The sequence below is a fragment of the Anser anser genome (genome assembly GCF_964211835.1).
Source record: "Anser anser genome assembly, chromosome: 13".
Lineage (NCBI taxonomy): Eukaryota > Metazoa > Chordata > Aves > Anseriformes > Anatidae > Anser > Anser anser.
This window is the reverse complement of record NC_139734.1, coordinates 6,391,634-6,418,470: the sequence shown is the minus strand read 5'-3', so window position 1 is coordinate 6,418,470 and position 26,837 is coordinate 6,391,634. Positions and strand designations below refer to the sequence as shown.

General features: G+C 44.7%; 2 protein-coding genes across 2 annotated transcripts in view; one reads left to right on the top strand and one right to left on the bottom strand.

Moving 5' to 3' along the window:
• Positions 1-2,809: 2,809 nt before the first annotated feature.
• Positions 2,810-18,492, top strand: UPRT (uracil phosphoribosyltransferase homolog). Its single transcript, XM_083797066.1, has 7 exons — positions 2,810-3,269; positions 8,812-8,854; positions 13,303-13,372; positions 15,379-15,441; positions 16,208-16,369; positions 17,097-17,195; positions 18,055-18,492. Exons 1-7 carry the CDS (start codon positions 2,974-2,976, stop codon positions 18,159-18,161), a joined length of 840 nt encoding a protein of 279 aa, XP_083653192.1. The 5' UTR covers positions 2,810-2,973; the 3' UTR covers positions 18,162-18,492.
• A 968-nt stretch (positions 18,493-19,460) lies between these two features.
• The window catches only part of ZDHHC15 (zDHHC palmitoyltransferase 15), a 28,779-nt gene continuing 21,402 nt past the window's right edge, over positions 19,461-26,837 (bottom strand). The window contains exon 12 of the mRNA XM_083797064.1: positions 19,461-25,855. The gene's annotated coding sequence lies outside the window, so the exon portion shown is untranslated. The remainder of the gene's footprint in view (positions 25,856-26,837) is intronic.

Sequence of the window (26,837 nt, the reverse complement as noted above, 5' to 3'; positions counted from 1 at the left end):
ATTGCTCTTCAATTGTTACAGGTATTGTAGTTCACTTGCGTTCTGGTACCAACTCAAGGTCCCTCCTAGGAAGGAGGGAATGCCAAGTGGGTCAGGTGTTTTAATAAACTATTATTAGTCCCTGTCTTAACAAGTTTATGCATATTAATTTAGAGACAAAACGGGCACAGTTAAAAGGACAAATGTTTAAGGTATTAGAAATTTAGTTAGCATACGTCTGCTGGAAAGCTGCCATGATGCTCTGATACGACACCAGCACAGAACCTGCCATCCTCTGAGCTTTATGGCACTAAAACGGGTTCCAGCACTCTGTGTGGACACCTGTGCTGGTATTGGAGTTTCTGCAGTTATAATGCCCATTTTTTCAGACTAGTGGTCTGTCCTCCCAACTAGCTCTTGCCCATATCCTCATTCCACGAGTTATCATCTTCATAGTCTGTAGTTTCCCAACAGATACGCTCTTTAGTTAAGTAATAAAGCACAAAAGTGTTAAAATTTGCCTCCAAGCATATTGCAAAATGCTTCTTACTCTGGCTCACCTTTTGTTTAGTGTCTCTGTGTTTTGCTAGCCTAGATGGTCTGCTGCTTGACACTTCAGCAGCAATTCCTCTCAGTTTGATGGGAAATAGTCAAACCAGAGCGCAGGAAATATTGCCATTTTTTTCGGTTTTGTCTCTAGAACAGCTGCTACAGGTAAATTCTTCCCTCCTCTTCCCCTGTCAAACAGAATAAAAAAATTACATAAATTTCCCAAATATATATATATATCAAATGACAAAAGAGGATGAATTGTTTCTGAAGCCTCACTTCTGGTAATAAAAAAAGAAAGAAAGATTCACATAAATCTAACAATTGGGCCTTTGTATTCAGGAGAAATTCACAGCTACAGATTCAGACTTGGCTAAATCATACCTCTTCTGTGAACCTGCTACTATCCATTTCTACAATAGCTTCCAGTTTCCCATCCCTCAGTTTGTCTTTCAGCTTGTTATCTCTCTGGGGTGTTGCTCATCTTTAATAAAGTCAAGAGTCTTGCAGTCACCTCCTAGTGAACTGAACAGACTAATACTCCAATTCCCACAATTGAAAGTTTTGTCTGTAATTTAAGATTAGGTTCTGTTTTCATACTGAATTTTGCTGATATTCAGAGAAATGCATTTGTAGGTACATTAGGCAAAAGTGAATATACATAAATGTTTATTGCAGCAGATGGCTACACAGACTGCTGCAGTCATTCCACCTTCTCATCAGTTTTGTCTTCTGTTCTCTCTGTGCTACATTTTTAAGTAAGCCACAATCCCACAGTAAGTTCTTGTTAAGTGTTGTTTTAACTCTGCAGAGTTCCTGCAGGTTTGGTTCTCAGTTAAATAGATTGACAAGTTAATTAAGATGTGCCAAGGCTTTGATTTTTTTTTTTTAATCCTCTTCTCCTAACAGACATCTGCCTACAAAATTACTGATATACATCCCTTAATTATTGCAGAATCAAAATGTGCAAGTCAAATGAGGGATGTGTGTTTGTGCCTCTTTGTTTAAGGCTCTGCCAGCACTTCTATTACCAGCACCACTGTCAGGAGTTCACAAATTCATTGTTTAGAAAACATCCTGCCTGAAACTTTGCACGTGAAACATGAGCACAGCAGTTTTTTGCCCTACTGAAAAGTAGTTTACAAAGCCTAGGTTGAGTGTTTATAGACGAAATGATGAAAACCGTCATTTCTGTGTCAGCTTAGTTCAGAATCCCTCATAATTTTCCTCACTTATAGGTCATAGGCAGCATATAGGGCAGGTGAGGAAACTATTTGCTTATATCAGGAAAAGTGCAGCCAGCAGGACCATGGAGGTGATCATACCCCTGTACTCTGCTCTAGTGAGGCTGCACCTCGAGTGCTGTATTTGGCTTTGGGCCCCTCAGTACAAGAAGGACATCGAGGCCCAGGAACATGGCCAGAGAAGGGCTACGAAGCTGGTGAAGGGCCTGGGACACAAGTCCTGTGAGGAGCGGCTGAGGGCACTGGGGGTGTTTGGTCTGGAGAAGAGGAGGCTCAGGGCAGACCTCATTGCTCTCTACAAGTACCTGAAAGGAAGGTGTGGGGAGCTGGGGGTCAGCCTCTTCTCACAGGTAACTAGTGATAGGACTAGAGGGAATGGCCTCAAGTTGCCCCTGGGGAGGTTCAGGTTGGAAATGAGGAGAAATTTCTTCTCAGAAAGAGCAGTCAGGCATTGGGACGGGTTGCCCAGGGAGGTGGTGGCGTCACCATCCGTGGGGGTGTTCAAGGAAAGGCTGGATGTGGTGCTTAGGGACATGGTTTAGTGAGTGACATTGGTGGTAGGGGGATGGTTGGACCACATGATCTTGGAGAGCTTTCCCAACCCTAATGATTCTGTGATTCTACAGTTCTATGAAAGCACACTACATTGTATGACATTTCATGATCTTCGGTATGGAGCAGCACCTGTGTAACGATGTGAAGCAGCAGAGGCTAAACCAGTTTACTCCAGTATATTTGGGGTTAAAATCACCAAATAGCCCTTTAACACGCTCCGAACAGGCCAGCGGGGACACCGCGGAGGTAAAGGCAGGGCTGCCGAGGGGCAGAGGAGCCCCAGCCCCACTCCAGGGGCAGCCATCACCCCACAGCTACCCAACCCGAGGGCCGGGCAGCGGCGTGGGGCCTGCTCGGGCCCCACACGGGGCTTGAGGGACGAGATCGTGAAGGGAAAGAACCGTGAGGAGGCCATGGCGGGAGGACGGCGGGCGGCGGAGGGCTAGCCTCCCCTGAGGGACTCCCCATTCGCCTCAGCCGAGGCCACGCCGCCACCAGCGCCCCCCCGCGCCGCTCCCCGCCGCTTGAGCGGCAGCGCGGGCGTCCATTAGGGCGGCGGCGCTCCCCCACGGCCCGCCCCTCGGCGGCGCAAGCCGGGGGCCGGCGCTGAGCACGCGTGGCTGCCGGTGGGGCCGGGGCCCGGCGCATGGAGGCGATGCCCTGCCGCAACCAGCGCCTCGGCCCCGCGCCCGGCCCGCAGGACGAGCAGCAGCCGCCGGTGGTGTTGGCGGCGGCGGGCGGCGGCTGCTCGCGGTTGATCCGCTTCGCGGAACCCGATGAGGGCGGCGAGAGCAGCCCCAGCCCGGATAGCAGCAGCAGCAGCAATAACAACGGGGGGGTGCTGGTGGAAGTGCGCAGCCCCGCGGCGGAGATCGGGGCGCAGCTGAAGCTGCTGCCGATGAACGACCAGATCCGGGAGCTGCAGACCATCATCAGGGACAAGTGAGCGCCGGGAGGCCGCGCGGCGGGGCCTGGCGAGAAACCGGCGGGCGGCGGGGAGCGAGCGAGGGAGGGACGGGCGGCTCCGGCCGCGCTGGGGCGCTGGGGGGCGCTGAGAGGAACGGGCAGGGCTGAGGGGGGCACCGAGGGGCTGAGGGGGGTGTTGGGGGGCAGAGGGGGGCTGGAGGGGACTGAGAGGGGTGGGGGGGGCTGGGGGACGCGGCCCCAGGTGGGGAGGGGAGCGGGACCTGAGGGGAGCCCCCCTCACCGGCTGCCCGTGACAGAGACACCGTAAAGTCAGAGAGTGGCTCGGGTTGGAAGGGACCTCAAAAACCATCTAGTTCTAGCCATGGAGAGCGCCCAGATTGGATCCGGGAGTGATACAGCGCAGAGGAGGGTTTTGCTGAGGGGCCCCTACCTCCTTAGGACGCTGCCCTTTCTGAAGGCAATGTTTTCCGTGCTTGTCGCTTTCTGTCACCAAGTCAGTGCTGCCACCACACCTGGTGGGACACGCAGCTGTCATCCCGCTTCTGCAGCTCTTCAGGGCAAAAATCTCCATGAGATTGGGCCCTGCTGCTGAGCACCTCCGACACGAGGTGCTTAAGGCACAGGGAAGCAGCAGGTCTCGCATCGCACCTCATGTCAGGAGCTCTCCTCCCACCCGTCCTGTTGGTGTCTGATTGTTCTGCACGTGGAAGGTGATACTACAGCGTGTTAAATTTAGCGTGCAATGTAACACAAACGTATGTAGAGGGCATCCATTGAAAGCACAATTTGCCTCCTGTGATGCGAGAAGCCCCAGCAGATACAGAGGTGGGGAACAGTTTGTCAGTGGAGTGTTCCAGGTTCCCAATAAACCCTTCCTGTCCTGCAACACACGGGCTTCCAACATCTGCAGTAACCAGTTTGATTCTTCCCCTTATTTCTTCTCTGTTCTATCTGCATAGGCTATGTTTTGGTATTTCCCAGCTCTTGAGTACTTAACTTTGCAACTGCAATACCACTAACGTATTTTTATGTAGAACTAATCATCAAAGACAATACCTATGTTAATTGTGCTGGCTTAGATGTGCCTTGTTACCTTAAATTAGGGATTTTTGACTCTTCAAAGCGTTGTGGAAAAAGCTGATCTCATTGCAGGCAGGAGCACACGGAGCTAGTGCTGGCTTGCTGCAAGGAGGGCAGTTGTGGCAAGACCACACAAAAGATCTCTGCAGGTAAGAATGTCTTCTGGCAGCCTTCCTGCAGAGCAGAAAGGGAAGTTTTACGTGGGCCAAGCAGAGAGACAGTGAGGCAATCCAAACTCTGCTTGTTGCATGGCCTACAGAAGGGTTTAAGGTTAGTGAAAAGGAAATAACATGTGGCTTTGATATCTAGGTAAATACTAGCAATGTAGTTACTGTACCCACCTAGGTATTTTTATTATTGTTGCAAGTAAATTTTTAAGTCTTGCAAATATATTGAACAAGTTTCTGGGTGTATTGAATTTAACCAGAAAACAGCGGCTGATATTTTAACTCTGAGGAGATGTTTTTTTTTTAGAGTTGCATCAGGCCATTGCACAAGACTCTAGTAAGGCGAGGTGTAGAGTAAGCCTTGGAAATAATGAATCGCTCCTAGCAGCTGCAGTGCCAGCGCACCACGCTTTATTCTAAACGTGGCACTGCCCTAGCAGTGGGGATGTAGCCGTCGCTTCCAAGCTCCCTTCCTGCGCAGCGAGGAAAGCTGGACAGCAGGCTGCTCAGAAAGGCTTTGTGTGTAACAACGGCAAGGAAACACTGTTTTTATATTCTGGCTCAGAAAGGCAGTGGCATTTCAGTGAAGAAAAGGCCTCAGATGGGCCTACTTTAATGCCCGTGGTTCAGAAAGATGGTAAAATGTGTGCTCAGCTGCACAGGTGCGAGTATTTCTTATGCAGGGGTTAGAAACTGTTGCAGTGACCTTTCCTTGAGCAGGTGTGTGTTCTGCCTTACGAGGACTCTGTCCAACTGTGCCATTCCAACCAAGTGCTAAAAGAAGCTCTTCATAAGAAGTTTCATAGTTATGAATAAGGCGCTACGGCTAAGAGGAGTTAATGGTCAAAAAATCTGATTTAAACTGACAAAAGGCTGTGTTTGTATACAATGGAGAAGAGGGAAAAGCTGTGTCGCTACAGGGCAGTTAGATACCATTAGTGTAGCTCTGTGTCTGGAGTAGAAAAGGACAGGCAGTCCCACAGCTGGGCAAGTTCAAGGGGGGCATTGGGATTACTTAATGCTCGTAAACACAGATGTTCCAGGTACAGCAATCATGGGAAGGGCAGAAATTACAAAGCAAGCTGCTGGGAGAAACACCAAAAGGAGGAGAAAACAGTCAGTTTGGGGCTATTCCTGTGCAGTGAGGAAGGGATAGTCATTCTTGGTGCAGTGCAAGCTCTAATCAGGCATGTTTACATCAGCCTAAGGATGGACAGGCTGGATGCAGAAGACCTTAGGGACTCTGTGTTGCCCATAGAATGAGCCGCACAGAAAAGTGGAAAGGAATTCAGGATTCAGAGGAATGCAACACAGCCTTTCAATTGGAATAACTGTCCAGTAAAAAAACAAGACAAAAATCACCTTCATGTTGCTGGTCTCACGTCCTGTGGCAGGTTCAGAGATGGCTAACTGAATCAGCAGTGAGCATTTCATAGGCTAAAATTACAGTTTATGTACTTAGTTTCATTTTATGTAGCTGTAACTGCAGTTAATGAGGTCTGCGAGCCAGAATTAGGGAGGCAGAGAGGTGGCCTCGGCTTGTGTGCGTGGGTGTTTTCCCCTGGCTCGCTCAGTTCTGGAGCCTTGTCTGTGCCAAATGGGTGGGCAGGTGCCTGCTGACACTGTCGGGCGTGAATTCTGAGTCCTCTCTTAAACTGATGAGTTTAAGTACAGAGTGCCCGGGAGCAGACAGTCAGAGCCTCTTCTGAGGAGGGTGTGACCTCGCAGTGGTGTCTGGCCTGCACAGGTTGGAACCAGCGATCTGGAAGCTGAAATGAATAGTGTGGCAATGTGCAGCCCAGAGCGCTGGTTTCTGCGGGAGGAAATTCATTAGCTGAGATGGGTAGTGCCATCTGAACTCCCAGTTTAACAACAGACGTGATTTAAATGTAGGTATTTAAGGGTTGTTGTGTCTTTTATGTGAGATCATTGTGCTGTGTTCTGCTGCGGCTTCTTATTCCCCAGGGAGCGGAGCGGACGGCACGGCAGTGCAGACAGCAGAGCAGACAGCAGAGCAGCAGGACGCGCAGTCCTGACTGCTATACAGAGCGCGATGATTCAACAGCGTGCCACTCAGCTGTGATGAGCAGAGATGGCTTTGCTGCGGGCAGGCAGGTTGGGATCCCTTTCACATAGCACCCCCCATAGTGGCACTGAAATACCGAGTACGTACACACACGGCTCTGGTCCTCCCTCAGAGAGAGGATGTGCTCCTGTTCTCAGCTGCATCAGTGCCTACACTTCTTATAAAGGTCTTTTATGAACTCTGTTTGGGGAAGCAGCTTTTTTCCAGCCTTGCCTTCACAGCACCCTGCTGTCTCTGGGGGAGTTCTCTTGCAAGGTGAATGGGAGAAACAGGAATTACCAAAGTGTGTCAGACCACGACCTGCCTCCAGCCTTGGCAGTGGTTGGAACCAGTCCCAGTTACTTTATTAAGAAGTTTGTAGTCTGCTGTAGATCATTACTTTGTATCCTTGTATCTGATTTTTAAGGTGAGCAGTTCCAGCGTTTTCACATGAACCTTTTTTTCCTGGCCCCTAGAAATTAATTTTCTCATGATGTGGGGCTTGAAATCCGGTGACAGCTTTCCAGCTGAAGGTGTGCACAAGATCTGTCATTTTCAGTATTATTATTATTTGTCTCTAATTTTTATGCATGCCACCACTATTGTCCTCCATCCCCTTAAAAACCAGACAGAACTGACCAAGGGTGTTCTGTGAACAGAGTGTAAAAACATCAGCCTCCCTGTGTGAGGACAGAGTAGTTCGTTTAAAGCCTCGTAATCTGTATTAATAGCCCACAGTATTCACTCTAAACTTTTATTGCTTTGCAATCAAAACCAGAGTCGTGACATGGTCAGGTTTGTCTTACCCCCTTTCATGAAATACGGGTAAGTTTTCTGACATGCTGTGCTCTAGTCTGGAAAAACCTAAGAATACACCACCTACACACTGTGCTACTTACTGTCATATTTTTTTTTTATATTTGCACACACCACAGTTGGGAATATGAATCCCTTTAAAAATCTTAACAAAATCAGTTTGTGTGATTGCAAGCTTGTTTCTTGGTTATTTGATGGGGCTTTCTTCAGTTCTGGTTTTCTGATTAACATCAAAGTAGCAGAACATTAAGAATATCCTGTCATTGCTAGAAAGAGCAAAAAACAAACAGCATTTTGAATAACAAATACTGTAGTGCTAGCACAAGGAAAGAAATCAGATTAGGCTGCTAGTCTTTTAAAACCTCATTTTCTTAATGTGGCAAGGTGATACTAGTAGTACAGGGAGCAGGCAGACACACATCCTGACTTCCACTCTTGTAAATAGAAGATGTTGCAGAACCTTGGGGATTAAGTGTAAAACTATCTGTGGTATTTCAAGAGACATCCAGAGAATCTTAGCTTGAAGATGAGAGAGGGCTGTGCCTGGTGTGATTAACAGAAAGTTTCACTGAAAGTGACCTGCCTGTGATGGTGATTCCTTGTCAGAGGATTTTTAAGGCTAACATGCTGGAAAGGTCGTCTCCTTAGCTGGAAGTTTGTCCTACTTCTGTGCGGTGAGAGTTGGTCTTGACCCGGGAAGCCAGGTGTTCCAACCTGGCTTTACGACTGCAGCTGTCAACGTGGCACGTTCGCACAGCATGGAGCAGGAAGAGGTGAGCTTACCCTTCCTGTCTTCTGGACGGGCCACCAGCCAGCAGGCGTGGTAGCAAAAAGTTCCACCTAAGCCAGGAGAGAGGGGTTTTCACAGCGCTGCTTGCTTACCCCTGCGCATTTTAGGCTCAGGCTCACTAGGCTTATCACACTGTGAATGAGTTTCAGATAAGATACGATATCCTGCTTGTCAGGTGCATTGGGTCAGTCTCAGCGCTTGGGACCTGCTTCATCATTGTCCTGTGGTTCGATTGACTTAAGAACGGGCAAAGCAAAGCTCTCCTGCTTACAGCTGTAGAGAACCTACCAGGCTGGCACAGGTCAGAGCTGCTGAGGTGTTTTGGAAGCAAGCTGGCATGGTGGTACAATGGAAAGCCTACAGAATATCCTGCTGGTGTTTTCGTGCTTCAGTTGCTACGTGTGCAGTGCAGCGACATGGCCAGTGGTAAGAGACAAAGCCCCGCGTGAGCTCACTGCACCTCAGGCTTCTCCACCCGGTACAAAATACACACGGTAGGATCTCTGGGGGATAAAGTTGGAATGTGGCAGACCTTTCTCCAAACTGCCTCTGGAAAATATTGTCCTTCGTGTAACATTATATTTAAGCAATGTTCTTAATTGTTCCCCAATTTAAAATAGAAATTGTTACCTTTTTCAGGACAGCCAGTAGAGGAGACTTCGTATTTTCTGCTGATCGTCTGGTAGGTGAAGAATTTCTTCTTGAAGTTGTGCTGTGTAATTCTTTTATAAAATGGTCTTGTGAGCTACAATGTTAGTGTGAGGGCAACTTTTCTAAACAAAGGAAATTGCTGTTTGACAGCAACTTTCTGTATAGGGATTCTGTTCTTTGTTACAGTGTTTTCATCTCAAAGGGTTCCAGAAACTAAGTTATTATCAAATACTTCAGTACAGTGAGAAGTAGCAACATGAGAATGCAATTTAAAAACAGATGCACAGAGGCTGTAGATAATTTAGTGTTAGTTTGAAACAGTACTTTTGATCTTGTCAACAATTTCTTACAGTCTAGATGTCAACGACTGATTGCGTGCAGAGCACCTCCTGACACTTGTTGTGTGGTAGATGAGCAGCTCTGGGTGCATCCACCCTGGGAACGGGCTTTTAACCATGTGGTAGTTGCTAGCAGGGACAAAGCAATTTGAAACTCACACATTCTGGTAAGTCAGGACAAGGGCTGGTGGGAATGCAGCAGTTATCTCACGTAAATTAAATGCTTAAAGAAGCCCACAACACTTGCTACCACAAGTGTACTGGATACGCCCCTGTATTCAAGAGGGTGTTTCCTATTTGAGACTCCAGATTCGTTACTGAGGAAAGCCTTTCCTTCTCCCTCTAACAAATATCAGTCCAGAGAGCATTCAGTCACCGGCGCTATTTGCTAAACCAGCCAGGTGTTCTGTGATGAGCCCAGTCTTAATCCATGCCTGATGCAGGCTTGCTCAGGGCTTACATACGACCCCGACCTGACGTGTGACTGCAGTGCTTTTTATCTCTGCAGCTTGTTCCACTTTCCCCGCTGCTTTTCCCTTCTCGAGAATGTTTCTGCCTCTTCCGTTCTCTAGGATCAGTGAAAGCCTGAGCCAACAAAACTCATCACTGTTACTGTTGGGTCAAGTTACCGACTGCAGTGTCCCTCTTTGCCTTCATAAGGGACAGGCAGAAAGCCACAGTCCCACCTTCTTTCTGTGCCGGCAGTGCTCAGCAGATGTAACGTCCTTCACAGCGCTGGACAAGTGGGAACAGCACAGGAAGCATCCACAGCCTGTGCTAAACCAGCTCAGCTGTGGGTCGTTCTTCCTGTTTTTTTTTTTTTTTTTTGTGGTTTCAGCTTTTCACATGCTTAAATGTGTAGATGAGATTCAGACAGCCAACATCAGCAACCCCACATACTTACAGGGTGCGGGTCTCCAGTCCAGAGTCAGGCCCCTTCCTGAACAGCACTCCTCTCTGGTTAATATTCTTATTTTACCTTGTAGCAGCTTCCTGTCTTGTCAGGAGCATTCCTTCCTATCAACTTCTTCGAACTAAAGCGAAGCAATAAAGATTCCTGTTCTGTACTTTAAAAATGAGATAGATAATGGCTATCCTGTTACAGACAGGAGAACCCTTACAGGTCCCAGCTGTACTTCAGCACCACTAATTAGTGTGACGGGCCTCCCCCACGTACCTTCTCACTCTGTTTGGAGGTGGTTTGCTGGTCTGCTTTTCATTTTGTAAGAGGAATATTATGAGAAACAGTGTGTGACTGTCCCATTTTCTGTATGGTATCACAGTTGGACATGGGACGTGGGCTCTAGTAGATGTACAGACACTGTTAAGATGTGCTGTGTGTTTTTCATCTGACTAGCAGACAGCTGATTAATGACACGATGCAGTCTGAAAACAAGAAACAAATGCATGGAGTTGTAGAGTAGCAAAACCTCATTGCAGAGAGAAAATGAGAATGGAGTTAAGCTTGCCACTAGTTTGGCAGTTAATAGTGGCAAGTATCTTGTAAGGTCACAATAGGAAGAAGGTTCAAGGAGGGATTTGATGAATTGATAGTGGTACAGTTTTTCCATCTGGCAGTTTGTTTCTCACAGAAGGGGATGACAAAAGAAATGTTCAAAGATATTTGTGGAAGAAGGGAGTTAAGAGGTGGTAAAGGTTAGCAGAACATTCCCAAAAGCAACTGCTGGTGGTGTGGTCCTGCAGCTGCAAGATGGGGGGCTGAAATCATGAATAAGATGACAAACCATCTTGTGTCTGGGAAGGAGAAGAGGCAGGCGTGGGAAGTAAGCCTGTAGCACAAGAAAGGATTGATCGTTACGACTCGCGGTAGTAGATATCTGAACAGATAGACCAGAAAGTGCTAGGGAGAGCAAGCTGAGAACCAGCAGCAGAGAACTCTGCAAAAGGCTCACGGTGAGCCCTTGTACATGTGCTGCCATGCATATGAAAGGAGACTTTCACTGATGGCACCTTGCAGCTTTTCTGCAGAATTAGTGAGGAGCTCACCAAGCCCCAGGCATTTGTACTGAGACAGCCTGAGAATTATTTTAGGGAGCCCTGCTTGGTAGGCAGCACTGGATAAATTGGGTTCAGTCAAGCTGCATGCAGCCGGGTGGGCACTACAGCAGCTTGTTGTGGGCCCAGAGCCCAGGTAAGTGACAGGAAGAGGGGACATCTCCCAGAGAGACACCAGGCATCGTGTGCCTCGAGTTTGGGCAAGGACCAAGCACAGTTGCCTTGCAGCCTGGACTCAGGCAGGGGTTTGTCATCTACACAGCACTGCCCCGCAGCCTCAGCCGACAAGTAGGGTGAAGATAACGTTGGTCACTCTGGAATTTAGAATAGAAAAGTTGGAAGGGACTTTCAAAGATCATCTAGTCCAAGTGATTTTCTAAAAATTAATTTTTAATCTATTTACATTCTAGTTTATCGGCATTTCATTGCTTCACCTCTTTCCAAACTGCAGGCAGGCACAAGAGTTGTGACATGCAGCCACTCAGGATTACAGTTATCTGCTCAGGTGTCTCTAGAAGGGCTCTCCCTTTTCAAGGTTTGTCTGCTCAGAGACACGCCATCCCTCACTGCACCTCGGCTGGCTTCCTTAGCAATTGCACCTCTTGTAAATGAGAGTGCTGGCAGCTGCTTTCTCTAGGTGCCTCTATCCCAATTTCTCTGTTCATGGACCCTGAAGGACTGGTCCAACCTGATTTCTTCAGTGGTATTTGAGACTGGTAAGGAGACTTGATCCATGTGTTTAATTGGCTGAGAAAGGGTAGGGTCACTAACATCTTAACATCCTCAAAACACTTACGTGGTAGTTAGCTACAACTCCTCAGACTCGTATTAGCTGTGGCTTTTCCTAGCAGTGCTAACACACCTCATGCTACTGACGGTTCAAAGCAAACAGCATTTCCCTTGCTTACTGCAGAGGTAACCTTAAACATGTAACTGTAATAAATGAGCACACTGACTATATAATTTTGCATATCAGCATATATGCATAACCTAAAACTTCAGCAGAAGTCTGTGAGCCATGACAGTTTAACTAGGCCTGCTAGAACTTAATATTGTTAGCTCCCTCCCTCCTCCCAAAACCTTGTCAAAGAGGGACTTTTAGTTTACTAACTCCTAATGCAGTCTGTGTGCGTGCTAGGAACTGGGGCAGGATGGAAGAACAGAAAAACCTTCCAGCCTGCCCTGCTTCTGGAGTGTCTGAAGTGAGCTCAGCCCCAGGGGCAGTCACCTCATTTCTTCCATTATACAGTGACTTTTGCTTAATAGGTTTCATCTTTGGCTTGGCAGTAGCTTTCCTTGAGCAGTCCTGGCCTTTGAATCTTTGGCCCACCAGCAGAGAGAATTTTGTATATCTGCAATACCCAGAGCATCTTTCCTGGGCAGTCATTCTGGGCTGAGATGGATGCATTTCGTACCTTCACCTGGGGTACAGCACAGGTTTCCTGCCCTTTGGAGAGACGTGTGACACGCCAGCCACATCTCCAGGAGCGATGTCCCCAGTGCAGCTGGGCCGTCTGCACCCTGTGAACATGCAGGGGCTGAGCGGAGTGTGTGGAGCAATCAGAGCTGCCAGGTGCCAGGAGAAGGGGGTGATAAAGAGACTTGTAGATCCACTGACACGTCTTTGGGCGCTGGGTGGTGTGTTTACAGCGCTGCAGCTCCTGCGGCTGTTCTGGGCAGCCCTGCTGCAGCTTCTTCTTGGAAATACAGATGTTAAAACAGGCCTTAGGGCCTAGCTGATGGGGAACTGAAAGAAGGGGAATTTTCCTTTTTTTCTCACTGATATTTTCTGTCAGCAACATAAAGTTAACCATGGGTGGTTCACTTGTTGAGAAACATTTGTCTCTGCTGGCTTTACCTGCCAGACAGAAGTTAAGCCAGCTTTATGAAGGCATTGTAGATGTACCCCTGCCCCCGTTCTGTTTTTTATTGCCTTCATTTGGTGTGTGGACAAAACATACACATTGCCCTATAAAAGGCCTTTAAAGTCTATCCCTAACTACTAGTAAAAGAGGATGTTCTTGGCTGTTAGGTGTTCACCTAGTACTTGCAGAAACTCCTAACATTTAGTATCTTATCTGGCTAGATAACAAACCCCTTTAAGCTGCTTTCTCTGGTTCTACAGATCAGACTTGTGGTTGAAGAGGGACTGAACCAACTGCCATACACGGAATGCACGGTGACCACGCCAACAGGTACGTGGGAAACTACTCCGCCAGGTAGGACTGGAAGTGGAAGCTGAATTAATATAACAATGTGGAACTGGTACAAGAGGCTGGAACAACGTAACATTCAGGCTAGAGTACAGAGTTAAGGTCCCCTCAAGGGATTAAAAAAAAAAAGCTAAAAGATGTGTGATGACAGGACTGAGCAGAACACAGTCACAGAGGTGTCACCTTACAACGGTTTTAAATTGGTCATGCAAAACTGTGATAAAAACTTTAGCAGTGTATGTGCAAGATCAACTTACTTGCCCCTATCACACCATCGAATTAAAACTGATGACATTTCACGTGCCCGTTACAGAAAAAAGTGCTCAGCACAAGGAGTTTTGTCATGCCAGCGTAAATCTGCCTCTGTTGCAACCGTGAGTGATGGTAAGCAGGAAATAAAAAGTGGCTGTGTTGACGTTAGAGGAAACCCACTGCAGTACTTCTGGTTTGCTCCTATTAACCGTAAAAGATATGTAAGGTTGCATGGGTTACTCAGAGGTAGTGTAGCTGCTGCTCAGTGCATCAGCCATGTCTGGGGAACCTCAAGCACACCCAGGGCATCTGCAGTACCCCTGCAGGACAGGCACCAGCTGAGTCCTCCTCCCCTTGAGGATTTTGCTGGCATTTTCTGCAGCCTGAGAGCAGCTCTGTACATCCTCTCATTCACTCTACCCCTCTGCCCTTCACCGTAAATCATCTGTATGTCTTTACCCTACTTTTAGTTACAGAAAAGATGGCCTGAAAACACTTGGTGCTGAAGCTAGCTGGAGTTTAGGAAGGCGCTCAGGCGCCACAGTCACTTACCTTTGCTCGCTTTTAACTAAAACAGCAGCTACTTCTTGAGGCCTGGCTTCACATCAGTCCCAGGTCAGTTGGTGAGGGGTGGTTTGATGGCTGTCGGCTGTCTGCGTTACCCAGTTTGTCTGGCAGGTCCCCTGCGAGTAATGCCCTCCCGAAGCTCTGCAGTTGTTTCTCAGTGAGCCACTCGCCTGCCTGTGGGGAACGAGCGCCTTGGGCCTGGCCCTCTGGGCACACGTTGCTGTGGTGCACAGGCTGTTGTCTGCTGTTACTGCTAGCCCTGCTGTCAGGGCGTCAGCCCTTTCACCCTTACCCGTGCCCAAGGAGGGAGCTAAAATGGCCTCAGATGCGCTCATCCAACAGGGAGTGTGCCCTGAGAACACAGACACTTACCTACCAATTGTTGCTTATTTGTACTTAACTCTTTCCCTCCAAGCATTTGCAAGCTGCCGTCAGCACAGACGATTTGTACTTTCAGAAGCAGAATGTCCCTCGAGGCCAGCAATGAAATGCCCTGTCGGCTCTCCTTTAAAAGGAGCCTTTGGCCTTTTTTCAGCCAGGCAGGAGAATATGAAAAGCCCATAAAAACACTGCCACATATTCTTCTCTGCAGTGGTACTGGGCAAGTTCAGGTTAGATCTGAAGAACTACGAGTGGGCTTATCTTGCTTTGCTGCCTTTGAATTCATAACCTTGAACTCACAGTACTGGCGATCTCTCTTTCGTACACATACCCTTGCCCACATCTGTTCTTCAGTGATCAGGAACGCAATTAGAGTAGCATCATATTTTGGTTATGCCTCTTCACCTGCAGCACTGGAGTGCATTTACTTGGTTACTTAGGGCACGTACCATTTATCTTTATTTTGGATAACATCCTTCATCTAAAATAATGACCTGAATGTTTGAGTTATAAAACATACAGACAGGATCACACCTGTGCCGCTCTTCTGAAGTAACCGTTACGAGTAAGTTCTTTCATGGTTCTGGTCCCGTTCCCATGGCTTGTTTGAGGAGTGCAGGATGTGGCGTGCAGGTGGGGCCACGCCTCCTGTTGAGACATGCCGAGCTCAGCACCGGTCCCTGGGTCTGCAGGGGAATCTTGTTTCCATTCACACCAGGATCACTTAAAACAGGATGGGACAGGGGAGCGATCCCTGCCACTGACCCTTGGTTTCTTTCCTCTTTTAGGATACAAGTACGAAGGAGTGAAATTTGAAAAGGGAAACTGTGGAGTGAGCATAATGAGAAGCGGTAGGCAGTTTTTGGTTGTTGAATAGGTGTGAATTAAATGCTTTTGAAACCAGTAACCAGCTTCCTTCTGAAAACGTGCAACAAACTTCCCTACAGCAAAGGTTTCCCCCCTGACTGCTAGCTGACATTCTGTAATCAAGGCTACCTAAGAAAGAATGGCAAGTAATACGTTTCTTCAACATCTCAGCAAATAGCAGCAGCAGACTTCATCTGACCTCTTCTTTAACAACCATTAACTCTGAGAGGCCAGGCCAACTCTCCTTCCTCGTTTGCCACTAGTTTTTCCTCCTCAAAGATAGCTCTCCAAATAAACCATGCTCCGTGGTGCTAGAGGCAGTACTCTTTTGTCCAAAACTATGTCAAGCTTTTTATGATATAAAATCCAGTGGCTCCGCAGGTTCATGTACTATGTTTTTTTACCACGGTGTGGCTATGCAGAGCTCAAAGTTTTTTTTCAAACCACATATGAATTATGATATTATTTGTTTTGATATTTCTATTTCTCTCCTTTGAAAACCTGCTTAGCGCTAGAACCTGGGAACACAAATACCTGCGAGCCAAATGACACAGAGTAGGCTTGTTTTTCTGTCTAAACAGAGATAACGAAAATAGCTTAAGGTCTTTTTGAAACTTGAAAGCAAGAAAAAAAAAGCTCCTTTCGAGAACTGTTCATCAACACAGTATTGGGACAGTCTATTTAATTGTAACAGCTTCTTGTTGTGCTCTTTGTTATCACGTATTTTTTTTTTTTTTTGCTCATTTTGAGGCGAAGCAATGGAACAAGGTTTACGGGATTGCTGTCGATCGATCCGCATTGGAAAAATCCTGATACAGAGCGATGAGGAGACTCAAAGAGCAAAAGTATACTATGCTAAGTTTCCCCCAGACATTTACAGGAGAAAAGTTCTTCTTATGTACCCAATACTAAGTAAGTGTCTGTATTATTTACGGTGACTGTTCTGTATTTAAATTAAAGCTTCTGAATTTCAGGGGCTTTTGTTAGATTTTGGCTTGATTTAGGTGACATAGTAGGAACTTGATCAGGCTGCGCCAGAATGTACATCAGTCAGCCCACATCAGTGTGAACGCAAAGCAGATCTCTTGGGTTTGGCTGCACTTGTGAGAAAGGTAGATGTGTTCAATTCCAATGGCAAAATTTTTAAAAAATGAACTTATATGAGAAAAGACTTCAAATAGTATTTTCACTATTAAAAGACTTTTTGAGGAATAATCCTAAAGTAAATTATTTTAAAGTTAAATGCAATTAAAACCACAAAATATATCATTGTGGTAAGGACTTTGTCAGGATGAAAGAAATTTTCCAGCCTAAGATGTAATTCTGGTTCTGCACATGGAGCTCTTAATTGCTAACTTATTATTTTAGATGAGTTTTCTTGCCTCAGGGCTTTAATAAAATCCACTGACTTCAGTGTTTAAAACCTGGCAGAGTCGGCTATTTGGGTGTAAAGATTAAATTCCTTCATCAGGAGACAAACATTTTCAATTATTAACATTTGCCGAGGTGACAGTCGACCAGTGGGGACAGGACAGTATCGTCGTTCAGCCCCACACCAGGATTGGTGCAGGTAGCCCCGGCTGGCTTAGGAAGAGTTCTTCCAGCAGGAAAACAAAAATCTCACTTTTTCCCCTTTTAGGTACTGGTAATACTGTAATTGAGGCTGTCAAAGTTCTTATAGAACACGGTGTGCAACCAAGTGTCATTATCCTGCTAAGCCTATTCTCCACACCGCATGGTAAGTCGAGGGGCTGTGCGGGGGGCAGAGGTGCTTGCACCTGTCGTTCAGTGGGGAAGGCGTCCGGCAGTCCCGCGCTCCAGGCAGCTGTGAAGAGCTCCTGCCTTGCGAATAAGGACACCAGCAGCACTCTGCTCAGGAAGGATTTTTTTCCCCTCTGAATTTTGAAACTGAGAGCGAACACTGGCATGTGTGGCATGGGCAGGGGAGAAGGATAGCAGAACGAAAAGGGCCTGTTACCCGTAACGGCAAAACTGCAACTGGTGAAGCATTCCTATAAGCAGGAATAGGTAAAGAAAATGCTTCAACGGCGCACAGAGCACTGTAAGTCTTCCCTGTTGCTCCAAAGCACAGCAGCCCATGGTCAGCCACCAACTAACACCAATTCTACAGAAAGCATGATGTAAAATAAGCTACAGAACTGGACTGTCTGCACGTTAAAGATCTTTAAATTTAAAAGATGACCCTAAAAAGGAATATCTGTTTCTCTAAGTAGGAAAATGGATCTTGTGGGTTTTAAAAATTGGCCGTGGCAGAAATCACTATCAAAAAATCAACCATGCTGTAGAGAGTTATTTCTGGCAGTCAGTAACGAAAATAATGATTGAATTAATTAGTGAATAGATTAGTTTGGGAAGTTAAATGTATGGTGGAGAAAAGAAAAATCCCAGTAAGAAAACCCAATCCACTGAATTCTGGAAGTTTTTCCTCACATGCAGGCAGATAAGCCAGAAATGAGGCAGAAGAACAGAGACAGGCTCACCTACAGAGTTCTGCTTACCTTGCTGTAACACGTGGTGCTGAAATACAGCTGCGGTGCGGCGCTGATTTCTTTGAGTTCTCTTCTCTCTCTCCAAAGGTGCCAAATCGATCATCCAGGAATTCCCAGAGATCACAATTTTAACTACAGAAGTTCATCCTGTTGCGCCAACACACTTTGGACAGAAGTATTTTGGAACGGACTGACGCACTTGGAACAAAGCGATATGACTGTATGATAGTACAAACGAGGTTTTTTTCTACATTTTATTATTATTTGTAGCAGAGTTGGTTGAGGGCATGTTTAAAAAATCTTTTTGGCCAAAGGCGGAAATACTTGACCTAGATTTCTTCTGGTTGGTTACTGCCTGAACACTGAACCAAGCACAGTAACAAAGCACTCTGAATCATTGCAAAGTCAAGCATCTTCATGTTGTACTCGTATAAACTGCTACACTCTCTGCTTTAATTTATTTATTCTTCCATAGCCTGTTTTGTGGCTGCTTGCAAAAGCGAAATAAAACAACTAAATCATGAAGGTGTGTCCTTCATTTCTAGTGCTGACGTTGACATCGCTCCAGGTTAGGCAGCACAGCCACTCTTACTAATTCCAGTACAACAGGTGCACTCAGTAGCAGCCACACTGCATTCCTGGCACAATTTTCAGTCTTGGGAGGGTGGCCAAGAACTAAAGATATAACTCTCTGAATTTTGCTCTAAATAGATTATTTTCAAATGGTAGAACATCTGCAGTTACCTTGATCCGTAGTACTGAAGAAAGAATCTTCCTGTTGCGGTGTATGTGCCCTAATGGGGTGGGAATTGAGAATGGGAGAAGTGCTGTCTACAGAAATTCTGCTCACACTGTGGTTGAGTTTTGCCTCTTAAAGTTTCCATGGATGAATCAGTATCACTGACTGTTGTAAAGAAAAGTAAATGTCAAAAAGCTGGGCTCAAATTCTAGCTCTGTTCACAGAGCAGCAGGGCTTAAAGTCAAAAGCCCTGCTCCTCATTAAAGCCCTGGTCCTCATTAATTTGCACCCTTCCAAAACAGCCAGTGCAGTGATTGTATGAATCAGACCAGGCATAAATCTATGGCCAAATACTTGCTTTCTTAGTCTTTATCATATGTGCTGGTAAGGACACAATATGCAAACTAGCTCGTATCTTACCTTACTCTAACTTTTGGAGAATTAACATACAAAGAAAACGTAGTCCATTATTACTTTTTAAATATTCTAAAAAGTGCGGGATTACACAATATCATCGCAGGCTTGTTACCTCTTCGCAAAGGGCTGGAATGTAAGGCCTGGGCTGCTCCAACCAATGCCTTGTAAGACAAGGGGGCAGGATTTAATTAACCTATTTTTTTGATACAAATGAAGAACCTTCCCCACTCTAGACAGTAATTCCAATTAATTAAGATTCTGTAAGGCTTCCAGAAAGAGAGTATTTTCCCTCGTCATGGGCTAAGTCATAGGAAATAATCACTCACAAGTATAATAAATTAACCAAAAATGGTTTTAATGCAGGCCTTGCCTGCAGTACAGTATAAACTGTGCAGGCTTCCTAGTATAAACCATAATAGAAAATGACAAAGCAGAATGTACAGTATATCCAGCTGTAGAAACCATACAAACACTCGGAAAATGCTAGTGAAACATACACAAAGCATTCATATTAAAGACAATGTTTGTCAGACAATAAAAACAAGTATCCAAAGCTTTTGTAAAAACCCATTTGATATCAAAAGTCTCAATGCTGGCAACAGCATTTAACTCCTGAACCCTACTACACATCCCAAATGCTGTCAGCAGACCGTTTGCAATGTTCCCTGGAAAACATTTACTTCCTATTAAATTAAGGGATAAGAAATTAGTATTAAACAACCCAACACTGAGTGTCATGTCCTCTGCCGAACAGAATAGTGTTGACTGTATGCAAAGTTTGCAGACTCAAGATATGTATAAATACCAACACCAGGCCATCCTGGTTTCCTAAAACGCAACTGAATATAATAATAAATGAAATTTATTTTACTATTTTGAATAATTTAGTAGTTATTGGCACAGAGCCCACTAAGCCAGTCTTCCTTGATATGAGAAGTTCTTTATACTACAGTGGTTTACAGTGAAAGTTCTGACCCAGTTGGAGAGGTAGTATATCGGCTCCCAAATGGAGCTTCCTAATCCAAAACCAGCCTGATTCTCAGCTGAAAAACAGCTGGACAGGTAGAATACGTTATAGCAACCTGATCCTTTCTGTTTTATGTTACTAGCAAGAGGGAAGCCGCAACAGAAGCTCCCAGCTCCTAACAATGCAATCTGGAATTACTGGGGATAGCTTGAGTCTACATGATCAGTGAGCATAACAGAAGTTACACATTAACGTAATTATTGCAAAAGAAGAATGCCTGCGCATGGAGTTAATTCAGAAGAGCACCACATGTTCCACCTACCTCTTCACACAATCTCTGAGTCAGAAATATCTTATCTCCTCCTCGTGGAGGCCACGTCTGCACCCGCCCGGGTTCGTTACATCAGCAGGATGCCAGGTGTCTATACGAGAACCTCCTGCTTGTACACATCCTGGATCCTCCAGGAACAGGCACGACAAAGAAAACAAACCAACGTTTTCAAGAATCCACTGGATTTTTGTGTCTTTTATAAATTTAGGAAAATGGTGATCTGAGGAGGTGCAGCACACAACCCTAATTCAGAACAGAGATGGGGAGGACGAAGTGGTTTTTTTCCTCTCTCCAGGTTTCCCATGGGATTTAGCCCCAACGAAAAGTTTAAGTCTACTGAGTATTGAAATAGCAGAAATTCCATCAGGTAGAACACCTTTGTGTTACATAACCTGTTTGATATTAGCATTTGATGCAATCAGGTGTCTTTGTTGCTGTTTTTTTTTTTTTTTTTTAAGCACAATTGGAATAAGAAGCAAGGATAATCCCCTTGTACTTTTTTTCCTTAACATAAACCTTTTTTTTTTCTGAACAGTAGCTGTTATCCACTAAAGCTTTACACATGCTGCTGTAAATCTTAACCTTACACAGAAAAAAATTAATCAAGCAGCATGAAGGCGTAACCAGCTTATACGCTCATATTAGAAAAGTAAACTTACGTTGTACTTCACAAGGTTTACATTTCAAACTGAAGCTAGAACATGAAGAAATAAGATTTATAGGAAAGAGAAAAGCAATGCCGGAAGGTGGATCCCACTGCCCTGAGCAAAGCAAGCTGAGCCCGAACAATGAAAATCACAAAACGATACCTGACAAACATTAATTACAAACAAAATACATGGCCCAACTGTTTAAAATGACACCTACTCATCTTGTTAGTATCCAAAGAAAACAGCACAAACAGCTGAAAGCTGATATACTGGAGCTATGCGTTCGGGAGGAAGAGCGTAAAGGGAGATGGAGAAAGGACAGTTAAGAATAAAACTGCAGCAGTGGGTATGGTCTCAGTGTTAATTACCAGAAAAGGAACTAACGCATTAAGCAGGAAGAGTACATAATAATGCCACAACCTGGAAACGCTCGTCACTGCCAAACCGTTTGACAGACCATTACTTTTAATGACAGAAGCCACCCTACCATGAGTACGCTTTAATTGATGGCTTCGGAACAGGTTTATTTTTACACATGTTCTGTAACAAAACAGAAGCTGATAGAATTGGAAAAATATCAATAAAATCCAGGTATGTTCAAGTACTATGGATTGATTTCAAAAATTTGTACCACAAGAGTCACTGAAATGAAAATGTGACTCTTAAGTTAATTAATTCTGGCTTAACAAACAAGGTCAACAGCACCTCCTTAGCCTGCTAATTCAACACGTTCAGGAATGAGCCAGCTATGCAAACAGCAAATCTGTTCTGCTGGCTTAGTGACTACGCTGGAGGCAGCTGGTCCCTGAATACATCCCCACACATCTTCCTCTACATCTAACTACGGGGAGGAAAAGGTTAAATTCTATTTTTCCCTGATGCTTTACATTCATACTATGTTACAAAACCCGATGCATAAAGTCTGTAACTACTACTAAGTTGTGCTTTCAGTCCACCCAGCATACAGAATATAAAAACCACAGTTTCAGATTTTGCTGAATCACATCTCTGGTTTGTTCCAGGAAGTAAACATTCATTGCTACAGTGCTATTAAAAAGCTTCCTGGCCTCCATCAGCTACAGCACACTACATGCACTAGTACAGGCCTACGAAAACACAGTACTGCTCCTTGCTTAAAGGAATACAATCTTATTCTACTCCAAAACCACAGGGTACCAATTCAGCAAGAGAAAAAAAAAATGCAGTGCAGTGATGCTTATTAAAGTCCTAATTCCTTGGACAACACTCACTGGCCAGGGACAGGACTTAATGTAATGCAATCCACGGAGACATCAATGTGATGTCTGCTCTAAGGGAACTGTACCTGAATGTAAATGGGAGAGACGGGGAGAGGTGAGGAGGTGGCTGTTACTGGTAAATTATTTTGGAGCATTAGCTTCAGAGAACAGGGATATCTACCCTGCAGACTGCACCAGTGGATTTTACCCCTTAAAGGGGTAAAATTTTATTTGCATGTTAAAAAATCTAAAATGCACTCAGCTGAATACTTTACCTGGTTTGTTACCTGCAGCAGTGATTACAGGCAGCCTGAGGAATTTGTGTTCCAGTGCATTTACCTGGTATATTTGACAGAACCTCACGCATCCTGCATTTACCACATTCTTTGTATACAATTTTCTTTCAGAAGCTAAGCAAACAAAAAGCCAATTTAAAAAGTAAACAGGAGCCCAGCCATAGGTAGCAGGGGGTGCAATAAAAATGACTGCTTTTATGCTGCCCAGATCTCTAGTTAACAGTCTTCTTAAAGGCCAAAAATGCCAGCTGAAAACACTGTGTTCTTCTTAGTAGGTCATCTGGAATGATGTCTGAAGCATCAGCTGCACTAATGCACTGAGCAGAAAGATCTCAGTAGCAGTATGTGGAGGAACACTAAGCTTCCCCAGGGAGACCCAGCTGTTCATTTACAGGCTGCCCTGAAGAACACAGGCTCATTGTGGCTTCAGCAGCCACCCCCCAGACTCTGCATTCCTGGGCACCATCACCTGCACGGCAGCTTTCTGCACTCGGCTTTAACCTGGGGAGGCAGAGGAACCTGCCCAACTATTCCGCTGCGCTTGAATTCAGCATATACAGTCCAAATACTAGGCTGTAGGAAGGGCATCTCCTCCAACTCAGCAGAAGAGAACAAAATGGAGTTTGTTCAGTCACTCAGACACACCAGGATTTGTCCGCTTCAGTATTTGTTTCATGTTTCATTCTGAAGCTTTCAGAATCTGACAGGTGTGAATGTTGACTTATGGCTCTGCAGCTATCAAATTATTTATCATTTCCACCTGCACAAGAGTTTGTTCTAGCTAAGCGAGGCTGAGCAGCTTTTAAGAAAAGGAAAATTTGCCATTACTAACCACAAGAAAAATTACTTAATATGAGTATGTTAACGAAAGGTGTCAAAGCATCATTTAAGCACCTGGAAACCTTTTAAAGCTGCTTCTAAGTCTGAGCTGGAAAGCTGCATTATCATAAAAACATCTGTTTTAATAATAATTAGAAGACAAAATAGATTTTACTGGCTAAGGAACAAAGCTGCAGCTAGACAGCAGGCAGGGATCTGCCCGTAGATCTTCTAGGCAGCTCTTCTGCTGCTGTCTGGCAGAGAAACAACCCTGCAAGGATGGCACGGCTGTGAACAGAACCAAATCCAGAACAGACACAAGAACCTGCTCAGAAACTCTTGTAAATCCACTTGGCTTCAAACACAGCTTTGATGTTCCTGTCTTAAAAACACATTTCAGTTGACAGGATGGAAAGCAGAGTTAGCGATTTATCCTCCTGCTTTTATAAACAAGGAATTTAACAGTTTAAAGGCACAAATACACAAGTAATGGTGCTACATTCGTATACATTTCCTGCTCTGTTTAACTGCCACCTACCCCTCTAGAATACATTTTGCCAGCCAAGAAGTGACCAATTCTACTGCCACCTTTGACAGCTTAAGATCCAGCACAGGATTTCTATAAGAAATGAAGGTTTAGATTTAATAGGAAAAATAGTTTTGTTGGTTGACAGCTGTCTGATGAGAGAGCCACCCACCAGAAGTGGTAACATTCAAAGAGCCTTCGGCAACAGCCAGAGGAGGAAGGAGAGTAACCTACACTGCGACTGGGAGAACCCGCCCCAATTCCCAAGACCTCATCTTCAGCAATAACAACACATTCTACAGAGTCTACCGCCTCTTCTAAACCTAAATATAGAGTTTGATGTATAAAATATCTGTCCAAAGGGCACGGTTTATACCAGGTAGTTAAACTTCTACTCTTATGGACAAAAATCTCTGCAAGAGTCTCTTCTATCTCACTAACACATTTCCACTGGTAACAGCAGCAGAGTAAATAGAGGAGAAAAGACAAGTATGTAGCCAAGGCCTTTGTCACCAAACAGATACTTACCAGGTAATTTCTCCTGACAACTGCTTCTGTAGTCAAAGTCAATACAAATGGGCTGATGAACAAACAAAATCAGGATAGAAAACACTAACAAATGATCTTAGACACAGTATACTAACACATTAAACATGCACCTAATTCAAACATGAGATGGAGTTGCCAGGTCTGATTCATGCAGATAAAAGAACGACTCGGATCTAGAAAAATGCATGTCATCCTGCCAGCAAATTCTCAGTTCTATTCCACAGAGTAAAAACAGCAATACATTCCTTTGACTGCCAATGGAGTAAAATAAAGAAAAAAAACCATAATCACCTCTCGGTGCTGAAACACCTTTAAAATACCAGTCAATACATTTACTGAGGAAGAAGTTTGAAATAATCAAGTTCACCAAATGTCTCTTCAGCATTATGGGATTAAAACCACTGCTGTGGAGTGTAAACTCCAAACACTACTGTTGGAGCTAAACATTCAGTGCACATTTCTAGCTCATGTGTTTCAAATTTACTTCTTCCTTTCTTCCTTTCTGACTCCATGAACACAAAAATTTCCATCAAACACTGATCCAGGAATGAGTTGATAATGCTCTAATTACCATGCAAACTCTGTCATTTTAGCCCTAGTAATTAATGCACATTGTAATGTCTAAAACATCCATTTGCATTTTAGGTACCTGCAAGTAGGCTTGGGCTTAAAGGGCACTGTAACTCAAAATCTAATGTAATTACACTTTCCTAGAAAAAAAAGCATCTATGGCCACAATATTCTTGAATCTTGATACTGGTAATGTGAATATTTTGTTTTCGTACACAGTTGCACATGTATATATACATGTTCAGCACTTTGTTTTTCAACAAACATATATCCAACTATCAATTTAGTGCCAAATTTAAATGAGTCTGTCTCTCCTTGAGTTGAACTGACTCAGAACTTTAAGCACATTAGAAAATGCCACTTGTCAGAGAAGGTTGGAGAATCAGTCTCAATATAAATACCATCCCCAAGAATATTATGGCTTGGAAGAATTTTGAGAACTCAAGTCCCTGATGTTTGCAAAATGAAAAGGCCTTTGGAAATACACTCGCATCAATACTTTTTACCTATTTTGAATAAAAAATATATATTATCTATAAAATAAAGAGAGCAGGCCAAAGAAGATCGGCCAGAATCACTCTATAAAACTTCTGTTCACTCCATAACTTAAACTTATAAAGCCTTGAAACATCTGGATAGCGGGATTTCTGGAGAAGCACTCTAGAATGCAGATTCCAATCAGATGATACTTCATGATGTTTTCTCATCTTGAAGATCCACTTATTTTCTGCCCCTCACAACTGAAGTCCATGCAAAGAAAAGGGATGTCGACTCCTGAGAGGAAAGCTGAAATTCAAATAAAGAAAAATGTGTAACTATAAAAGCACTGATCTGATCAGAAATATATGTCTAGTCTTGACTTTGAGCATCATTTTAAAGCCATGCAGAGTAACAGGGAAAGTGCTGCTTTTTCACCCCCCCAGTGGAATGGCAGTACGTAGTCCTCATTGGCTATCTACAGAAGAAACACTGAGGTTTTTTCTTCTCAGTGGCAGAAAATGGGATCACACATACAATATGCAAGAAGCCCATTTATAAAAACTTTGAGTTGCTCACAGTGCTTTAACTCTCAACACAGAGTTAGTCAACATCCAGACCACGTAGAGAGGCGAGTTCTATCTAATTACTCCACCCGCTGCACGTAGGACAGCAGAAGATACTCCTTGAATCTTAGGCAACAATACTACACTGTGAAAAGGCTTCGTGGAGACCAAAGAGGACACCGCGTGCAGCTGATTGAAAGAATATATGTGCAGGATACCTCCCCCCTGTTACGAAAGTCAGGACAAATTATCAACCAGTGAACGTTCTGGTAGCAGCAAACCGTATCATCTGTTGTTGCCCCCAGAATGAAAGAAAACTAAATAAGAGCAATGGGTGATGTGGGTATTACCAGCTACTTCCATTTACTCACAAGTGCATAGAGCACAGTGTGGCTGTTCTCACCCTCAGTTGCTTTCAAGACCTTATCTCCACCATCCCTCACCTTTCACAAGCCACGGAACAGACTTTTGTTCTTGTAATTAAACAACGTAGGGGCAAGAATCATTCCTGCCGCATTCAACAGAGGAGCTGCCAGGGTTGTATCCTCCCCTAATAAACAGTGTTTTTGGCTCTTGTGTAAACCATGCAAATGTCCAGCCCAGGGCTACTAGAGAGACACTATTTTCTTTTAGGTTCTCTTAAACAATGTATTTCTGGACAAGATGGAGAAATATTGGTGAAATACTGCTATGCTCAGTTGCATCAACACGACATTCTGGTGAAA

Excerpts from the sequence above, each read along its gene's own strand:
- UPRT (XM_083797066.1), top strand. The coding sequence starts at position 2,974 with ATGGAGGCGATGCCCTGCCGCAACCAGCGCCTCGGCCCCGCGCCCGGC. Across the intron at positions 13,373-15,378 it reads CACGGTGACCACGCCAACAG|GATACAAGTACGAAGGAGTG; the intron begins GTACGTGGGAAA and ends TTCCTCTTTTAG. Across the intron at positions 15,442-16,207 it reads AGTGAGCATAATGAGAAGCG|GCGAAGCAATGGAACAAGGT; the intron begins GTAGGCAGTTTT and ends GCTCATTTTGAG.